The sequence below is a fragment of the Juglans regia genome, chromosome 14 (assembly GCF_001411555.2).
Source record: "Juglans regia cultivar Chandler chromosome 14, Walnut 2.0, whole genome shotgun sequence".
NCBI lineage: Eukaryota > Viridiplantae > Streptophyta > Magnoliopsida > Fagales > Juglandaceae > Juglans > Juglans regia.
In genome coordinates this window covers 22,392,190-22,402,571 of record NC_049914.1, presented here as the reverse complement: position 1 = coordinate 22,402,571, position 10,382 = coordinate 22,392,190, and the positions used below count along the sequence as shown (strand labels likewise).

At 32.4% G+C, this 10,382-nt stretch overlaps 1 protein-coding gene across 1 annotated transcript; it reads right to left on the bottom strand.

The window, feature by feature from the left end:
• Positions 1-3,235: 3,235 nt before the first annotated feature.
• LOC109000647 (dehydration-responsive element-binding protein 1F-like) lies at positions 3,236-4,027 on the bottom strand. The gene has a single exon (XM_018977598.2). The coding sequence runs from the start codon at positions 4,025-4,027 to the stop codon at positions 3,236-3,238; it is 792 nt and encodes a 263-aa protein (XP_018833143.2).
• Positions 4,028-10,382: the final 6,355 nt, after the last annotated feature.

Below are 10,382 nucleotides of genomic sequence, written 5' to 3'. Positions count from 1 at the left end.
GCTAGTCATGCCAGCCATGCCCATGGCCCATGGCCCATGCCATGGGCCAACCTAGCTCACCCATGGGCTCATGCATGCCATGGGTTAAATTGACCCATGCCAACTATGTTATTTTTTATTATTTATTTTTATTTAATTATTTATTTTCTAAGTGACCTATTGGGGGTTTCCAAGTTGTAATCCTTATAAATAGGACCCTTAGGTTTTGCATTTACATCTTTGGGAAAATTCCCTAGTGGGTAGACTATTTTGTTCTTGAGATCATCATTCGGTGCTAAGGCACTTGGGCTCTTTAGGTTGCAATACGTGAATCCCCTAAGAGATTATCACATCTTGCAATTCGTGAATATATGTGGTTTAATCTATCTTGTTCTTGCAACTTGGTTCGTGAATCCAAGTTGTGTTTTTCAATATATGAAGTTTATTCAATTCTTGTGCAATTCGTGAATCAAGTATTGAATTATCTTATTTGTTCTTTTGTTCATTTAAGTTCATAAGTATTGTTTCTTTTGTTCTTGAGTGTTTATCATAGTGTTCTTGGTGTTCATCTTGTTTTTGTTCTTCCAATCCGTCCAAGCCACAAAAGTCAACCAACCTAGTGTTTGTCATCCTTTCCATAATTGGTTTGCCTCATCAAACTTGCCTTAACCAAAACACCCTCCCAATTTGAATTCAAATTCAAATTTTGGAAACCCTTGCCTTATTTGAATTTGCCTTAGCTGCCCATTCCACTTTCCATATCCAACACTCTTGCCCTAAGTCCAAAACCCTAATCCTAAACCCTAGCCGTCCGTCATCATCTTCCCAACACTAAACGCTAAACTCAAGTGGCACCAACCCTAGTGTCCACATCTTACCATCTTTGTCACTTACCATAAATAGCCCTATCATCCACCATAAACCCTAGCCTCCCACCTCAAAGCTCTATAATAAAACTCATTCTTTTTAGGAGTCTTGACTTCCTCCAATTTAAATTTAAATTCAAATTCAAATCTCAATTCCAATCCCTTAATTTAAGGAATTGCAAATCCTCTTCAACTCCTTAAATCACTCTTCCTACAATCACTCTAAGTCAACTATTGACTTGTCATCTTAATTCAAATTTAAATTTTCCTCTTCACTCAAAGATTCCTTCCATCTTACAAACTTTCCATATCCATTTCCAAATCATCTAAAATCTAGCCAACATTCCAAAGACCAAGTCAACCCAATCCATTCATCTTAGCCGTTCAACATCCCAAAACCCTAATCCTACCTTACCATTTTGGCAACCCTAGCCAACCAAACCCTAGCATCATCCTAAACTCCAACCCTAAGCCAACTCTTGCAAATCTCGAAATCCACTCTAGCCACACCACAAAACCCTAACTACACTACACCATACCTACCCTAATCACCATCCAAGTGGCCCAAACATCAAGGGCAACCCTTAAGCCATTCTCATTGCATCAAACACCCATAATCATCTCTTAGAACACTCATATTCCATCGTCTTGGTACTTCACTCAAGAACAAGTCTAACCACCCACATTGATTTGTTTTAGCCTAAACACTTAGTACTGTTATCTATTTGTTATCTACCTAAATGCATGGTTAGAACTTAATGAGGGGGTAAATTGGGCTATTAATTAAGGGATGACACTGATATAAGTTGTGGTCAAATTATAAAAGAAATGATAGTTGGCCGGGAGGCCAATTTATGTATTTATTTTTTAAATGAGTTTAACTTCAAAAATTTCTTTTAAACTTCCATTATAATGATCACCAATCAAACTAGCTAGTAGGTTTGACAATATTATCGCTTTACACATGCATTGGTTATGCCTTTGAAAATTTCATCATATTAGCATATATAGAAATGATCGATTTTTGTAATCCTAGGGTATATGCAATCCTAAGGTATGCAAGCCCCACGCAAACCTTTAAAAAAAGTGAATAATTTGGAACTTACATGAAAAAATTATTTAATTTTTAATGGGTGGACACTACTTTTTTTTAAAAAAAAAAAATGCACAGGGCTTGCATGCACATCCTAGCTAGAGCTATATCTAGCATTACTCTTAATCTTATTCTTACTAAAACTGGCTTTTCATCTTTGGGCCGGTGTGAAAAGGAAATAATAGATATTGAGGTATGATTTTCGTAAATTAAGCTTATTTACTCAGGGCCCCAAAATTAGAAGCATTTACAACAATGGAAGGGTGAGCCTATATATAAATGGACTCAACATTGTCAATAATGATTGAATTGGAAATTTCATTTGGTAACTAGCTTATAGCATATTAACTATATATATATATATATATGATTTTTCGATTCTTGATCATGAAAGTGGTGACTTTTAGTTAATATAGTATTTCAAAACATAATATTGTAATGAAGGAGATGATCATTATTGCGGTACTGAATAAATACAAGTTCTACGAATTAATTATTATCAATTGAATTTTTATTTATATTCACCGATATTTAATATATAGCAATTGTCTCTTAGTGCGGTTTGGATAGTGAGATGAGATGAGATAATTTTAGATGAAAATTGAAAGTTGAATAAAATATTGTTATAATATTATCTTTTAATATTATTATTATTTTAGAATTTGAAAAAATTGAATTGTTTATTATATGTTGTATAGAAAATTGAGAAAATTGTAATGATGATCAGACGAAATGAGATGAGATAAAATGAGATGAAACACTTTCACTATCCAAACATACGGAGCCTAAATTATGAAACAGGCAATCAATTACAGTGAAATTAATATTTTCAAAATGAAAGATATCATTGCGAAATCTAGAGTTTTAGCAATTATGACCACAAATATTAATCGTTACAATTAAGGAGATCTTCTTCCACTGGTAGAAGAAACTAGTACTTGCATATATATATATATATATATATATATTTATATATATGGCTTAGTTTGTGTTTACCCCTAGAACTATGGCAACCATTCAAAAACAGTTGGAAATGATGTTTAGTACCAACGATTTTTCAATCTTTTGCATTAACTAATTTTAACGTTGCTTATAAATATGTCCCAAATTTATGAGATATATATATACACATATATATATGTATGTATATAGTTTACCATACGTACGCTAATGCTATATACCGATCCTTGGTTTGCCGGCAAATTATGATGATCACATGCATGTATATATGCACGATCTCTTTCTGGCCTCATCTTGATATATCTGACGCCAACAGGACCTAATTTGATATATATAATCAATCGCTCCATAAAGTCAAATCCATGTCACATGCAAAGTCATGATCATCCCAATCAAATCCTCTAGTACCTATAGCTGGTGGTGTAAGAATCAAGCCCTCCGCCATGCTGTCCAATAAACCTGGCATATTGAACAATGCTTCCTCGTCAAAGAAAAGCGTACTATACTGGTTTGAAACCTCTTCATCATCAGAGGAGGAGATCTTATTAGCAGAGACAATTTCTAATGACAAAGGTTCTAAGACCTTCTGATCTTTGTTCTCTCCCTTGGAAGTTTCCAAAACCTTATCTTGGGTTTTATTGGGTAGAAGGGTAGTACTGGAGGAGCAGGAGGAAGACGATACAACACCTGGCTTAAAAGCCTTAGCAGCCATTAAAGCGGCCACTTGTATATCCCTAGGAGAAGATGACCTAGCTCGTGGAAGAAGCCAAGCTGAGTCAGGAAAATTGAGCACAGCCATAGTTCCTCGAATTGCTAAGGCAGCCGCATCATATGCCCTAGCTGCCATTTCTGGGGTAGCATAAGTCCCCAACCATATTCTCGACTTACTTTTCGGTCCAGTACGTACTTCAGAAACCCATATTTTGCCGTTTCTTTGCCGAACACCTCTGTATATTGGGTGGCGCGTCACTTTGTACTTCTTTCTCCCAGCTTTAATTAGCTTCTGTGATGATATGCATGGATCATGGGATATTAATGGAGGGTTAGGGTTATGCCATGCGCTGCATGGAGAAAGATGGCATGAGGAAGATGATGATGATGATAAGGAAGACAAAGACTGAGTGTCCATTGTGCACAATATATGCTTAATTGGGTAAGGGATCGTAGCTAGCTAATTAATTAATTAGCTTAGAGATCAGAGTGCATGGATCGATCATTGTGATCTGAATGATATTTATATAATAAAATGTCCAGCATATTTGGCTTTAGGAACGAAGCAAATTAAAGATCAGTACAATGAATCGAACACGAGGAACACGGCGCAGGAAGGTCGCATTTTTGGGCTCGTGAAACAACAAAAGAGGGGCCTATTTGAAATTACTTCCATATATGTGTGAATGCTAATTGTAGTACTTGTTGGACTTCTGGATACATGATGTTATTGGTTCGAAGTTTGGAGTTTCTGTCTGTGTTCCTTGTTATGGTTCTTAATTTATCGAATGTCGACATTAAAAAAAAAAAAAAAAACCAACCCCGTATTTGAGCCATTATTTATCATGATCATCATTCCATATTTAACTTCCCATTAAATTTATTTATGAATATTGATGGGTTGTGCTCTAAACCTCTATTCTGTATGATTATTAGTCTCGTTTGATTATATAAACTATCTTATCTAATCATTACAATTTTATCAAATTTTCATATAAAATATAATAAATAATTTAATTTTTTTAAATCTCAAAACAAAAATCATATTAAAAAATTATATTCTAACAATATTTTATTCAACTTTCATCTCATCTCATTTGTATAACCAAACGCTTTTTTTTCATTGTACATGATGAATTCCAAGCAAAAAGTACTTATACTATATAATTTCAAAAACTTACAAAGAGTACTTGATTTATTATTATAAGGCTTCAAATAATTTTTGAAGTTTAAAATATAATTCAAGAGGAACTTAAAAGGGTTTTAAATATTTTCTTGATATTTAAATATTACATGAGCTTAATTTCTCAATTTGTAAGATATATATATATATATATATATATATATTGCTTTTCTGTTTTGATTTTTTATTCACTAGCTCAATATAATTTAGCTAAAAGCTTATTGCAATATATGGGGATCGATACACATGATGGTGCAGTATTTGAAGCTCGCCAGTGATCAGAACGTGACATAAACAAAACAAAAATAAGAAGAAGAAGAAGATGAAAAAAAAAACAATTTTTTAAGCAATATATAATTGGATAATACTAGTCTTCCCATTGAGGGCTCTCGCTTGGACTCTCCGCTGGGAATTTTTTTTCTTTTATTTCTTGATTAAAAAATATTTTTTAATATTGATGTGATTTTTTTATTTTTTTTAAATATTTAAATATATTAAAAAAAATGTATCTGAAAAATGAAAAAAAAAAAAAACACATGTCAAATTAATACACTATCGTGAGCTCCCAGCGGGAGTCCCTGCGGTGACTGTAGAAAGATCCTATATAATTACAAAAAATCTACTCAACCTCTTACTATTCACACAACTTTCACACTCCACATTATTTTTAATTTTTATTATTTTTTTTTTTTATTAAATATTTATTATATGAATAATGAATAAAAAATTTGAAATAATTTAAAAAAAATAAACTCAAAAAAAAAAATTTAAAAAAAATATTAAAAATTTAAAAAATTTAAAAAAATATAAAATGTGAAGTATGGTAGAAATTGTGTAACAAAGCTCATATAATTATATCATGCATGCATGCGGTGCCAAAGATCGCCATCATGGCCAGTACATGAAAAGAGCTGTCACTATCATTAACTACTCATGTACGTACCATGCATGCATGATGCATATATATTCATGATCAGATGAACCATCAATTAATTAATACAAGTTGTACGGCACACAAAATAGATACACGCAGACGGAAGGGTAGAAGTTGAACCACTCGTGTGTATATATCGATCGAGAGAGAGAGAGAGAGAAAGGGATCACTTGTCAATGCAATGGAATCTTTCTAATTAATTATTGGAACTAATCCCATGAGCAGTCCTACTCCAATTAGTTGCCGGTATTAAAAAGTTATCAACCCAAGTTTTGTCGTACATAGCTATATATATATATATTTATATATATACTATATCAAAATAACGTGCAAAGCATATTTATCTAGTTAGATTAAATAATTATTTTATAAAAATAATATATTTTTTTATAAAATTTATAAAAATAGTTGATGTTATATATAGTTTAAAAGACATTGCTTCAACTTTTATACAAATAATATAATTAATAGAATATTACAAAGGAATTTTAACAAATAAATTAATTATTATAATCAGTACTTTAACAAGATGATTGAGTTTACATCATCAAGATGATTGAGTTTAAATCATCAAGATGATGATATTTAATGGCATGTTTTGGGTCAAATGAGATTTATTTCTCTTTTTTCCTATATATTTTAGCTTTGTATTATATTTTACGGGATAACTATATAACCTCGTTGAGGATATTTTATTGTTGTAGTTCTGTTTATAAAATTTTGGTACTTATTATTATTAAGTTGTGAAATTTATGATTTAGATAGTTAGATACTCCAATAATTTTATCTCATTTTATTTTATTGCAGTGCTTTAACCAAACGATCTTTAAAATGGTATTAAAAAATTTGAAAAGATATAAATATATATTAAAATGTTTAAAAGTTTTAATTAATAGTATTTCATTCTAAATGTTTAAAGAAATACATTCTACACTTTAGAATTATCAATTTGTTTTAATAGAGTTATATATATATATATATATTTATTTTTTATGCTTTTCCTGCAAAGCCATTATGCACATGCATGCACAATATATATTAATACACAACAAGTCATTAATAGAATTATATATATTGCCGTTAATTTTAACGAAAATAAAAAAAAAATATTAAAACAAAAAATTATGTCTCATAAACACTCTAATATATATATATATAAATATATATATATATATATATATATATATATATATATATATATAGACTAGTAAGGATAGTATGTGAAAGGCACGTATGCACGTTGCACGAAGTGCCCCGTTGGTGAAAAAAGAAACATATAAAAAAAGTGTAAAAATTAAGAATTTTTTTTTAAATAATAAAACATCATCATTTCATAACAACATGTATCAAAAAGTGTAAAAAAAAAAACAATTTTCAAAGGCAGATCGTAAATAACATATAATATAAGTAAAAGTTTTTTTAAGTTAACAAAATGGTTTTGTTGCAGTTTCAGGACATGAATAAATACCTGAATCTTATGATGTTGATTAAGTTACTGGATGAATGAACAGAATGTTAAATCTCTTATGTCGTTGTTTCTATATGAAATTATATATAGCATGTATTGCAATATTTTTCGTAAATACGGTAAATGTTTTTGCATGAAATAAATTCACAATTTTAGAAAATTATATTGAAGAAAAATATTGTTATATCTAGGGATGGGCTCCGACTCTGACGGAGTCAGAGTTGTCGTTTCCAACCTCCGACTCCGATCGGAGGTCGGAGCTCTGACCTCTGACTGGAACTCCGAAATCATATCGGTCCGTTTGGAGTCGAACCGTTTATTTCTCTACATTTCTAACAGATCGAAATGTATTTGGACGACAAAATTATGTGGTAGGGAATATATAATAAATTACTTGTTAATGTTTTGTATTGTTAAAATCGAAGGATAAGCTTATGTTGGTGGTCCATTTAATATAATACAAAATAAAATGAAAAATAAAAAACTGATGGTGACCAATATACCTTTAATTTGAAAAATTAAAAACTAATGGTGACCAATATGCCTTTAATTTCTCGTGTTGGGGGGGTCTTTAAACTTTAGTTAGGTGTCGCTGGGGTGATTATTTTATGCCAATCAAAGGTGGTACTTCGAGCTAATTAATCTGGATTAACTTTATCACCAGATTAGATATATGTATGTAAATGCGTGTGAATAATATTCATGCATGTATGATGTATGTATATATAGAGAAGAATGATGGTACGAATCTGTATAATTCGATTAATTTCAGTTGGATAATAAATTATAAACGTTTGAGCCTTTGAGAGAGGATGGATAAGTACTAATAAAATAAAGAGTACTTATCCCATGTCTTTGATCGGGTTATAACTAGTTTAAACCCGTAAAAAAAAAATATTGAAAAGATAAAAAAAAAAAAAAAAACCTTAAATACAATAGTTTAAAAAGTAAATAACATGTATGATACAGCCATAAGTTGTAACAATTTCATTTATAATGTAATAACAACATTGACTTAGCTTTGAAATATAACTACATAAAAATTAAACATGGATTTCACTCAAATGCTTTTTGTTCTATTGGTCATGCCTGAAATGAAGATAGAAAGTTACAATCAATAAATGAAAAAAAATTGATAATAAGAAATTGAATACGGTATAAGTATAATTTGATTCTTACCAAGACTCTCAAGGGGCGTCCGTTCCAAACTCTCAATCATCGGCAATTATGTTAGGGTTCACAATTAGATTTATAAAATCATAAAAAGTAGAAGTTAGAAACATTAAAAATAATTAAATCATCATTTAAAAGCATATAAACTTACCTGATTCAAGCCTATAGCTCTCGGCATCAACGCCAACGGTATCTAGTCTAATGGGCGTTTCACTTATCCAATTCTGTGTGCAAACGAGGGCCTCCACAGTTATTGGTGACAATGAACTCCGATAAGCATCAAACACGTGACCTCCAGTGCTAAATGCCGACTCTGAGGCAACTGTAGTGACAGAAATAGCTAGCACATCTCGGGCTACACGAGAAAAGACTGAATACTTGGTGGAATTAACTTTCCACCAAGTTAATAACTGAAATACATCACTAGATGTCTCGACAGCTTCCAGAAAATATCGTTCAACCTCAGATGTACAATGCATAATATTCATTGTTGACATGAGTTGATGATACTGCTGTATAATACGATTGCCTCTAACCCGTACAGATGGGTCAGTATCACCCGAGGAAACTGTCGATCCCGTCGGCCTCGAATGTGAGGAGCTACCAGCTGCGGATGAAGGCTGATAACTATTACTGTAGTGATTATATAAGTCATCAACATCACTTTTTAGCAATCTAATAAACTATGCAGCCTTCACTGCCCCGAGGACGGAATTTACTTAAAATTCTAAAACGACCAACTTAATTCAGGGGTCAAGGATCACAGCTACAAATAACAATCTATTTATCTTCTCAATATTCTTCCAATATTTATCATATTTGATCTTCATCCTCGTAGCCATAGCAAATAACAATCCACTAGAGTCAGTACAACTATTTTCCAACTGAAAGTGAAGCTCCGAGAGCTCGTTGAAGAATGAGTTCGCAGTTGTATATTTGGATCCAGATAGCCGTATGGTTATGTCATAAAAAATTCTTAAAAATTCAACAAAGTATCTTACACTGGTCCAATCATGTTCGTTCGGCGCATCGAGCCCCTGTCCTGCTGGCTCCAATAAAGCATACCTCAGGCCTCCATCCTTGACCTCCATCCGCTCGAATATTTTTTGGTACTTCTGTGCCACATCCAACATCACGTATGTAGAGTTTCATCGAGTCGGAAACATCCAAGCACAACATACTAGAACATTCAATCTTAATATCTTCTGTTATTGACTTAAACTTGGCAAGCCTTTGAGGGGAACCCCTCACATATCGTACAATGTTGCGAACTCGGGTTATGGAATCATCAACCTCTTTTAACCCCTCAACAACTATGAGATTGATGATATGAGCACAGCATCAAACGTGAATAAACTCGTGGGCCCAAATGACATCATCTCTCACAATCGTGTTCCGCTTAAACCAATCAATTGCTGTTTCATTGGCACTGGCATTGTCAACTGTAATACACAGGACTTTTCGAATTTTCCAGTTCTTTAAACAATTATTCATTTTCGCCCTAATGGATGCACTTTTATGATCCACAATATCTTTAAAACTAATAATTTTTTAATGCAAAATCCACTCACTGTCAATATAGTGTGCTGTGATACACATGTAATAAACGTTCTGTATGGAAGTCCATGTGTCAGTCGTAAATGACACTCTCTGCCCAGTGGTAATAAACATCTTCCTCATCTCTGCCTTGTTTTTCGCATGCCTCTTCATACAATCTCGCATCACCGTATACCGTGATGGAATGGGAAATCGTGGCTCAACAAAATTTAGAAACTTTCGAAAGCCTCTTTTCTCGATTGTGGTAAAGGGTATCTCATCAGTAATTATCATCTCTGCAAGCATGTTCCTCAACATCTTCTCACTGTATTGAGGGATGATCAATTTCTTAGTCTGTGTACCATCAGTGGTTGTAGAAGTTTGGTAACTGAGGTTGGTTTGATCAGTGGCTTGCAATCCCTTCGCTATCTTATATTGTTGGCAACCATTTAGATGTGCTATTAACACACTGGTACCTT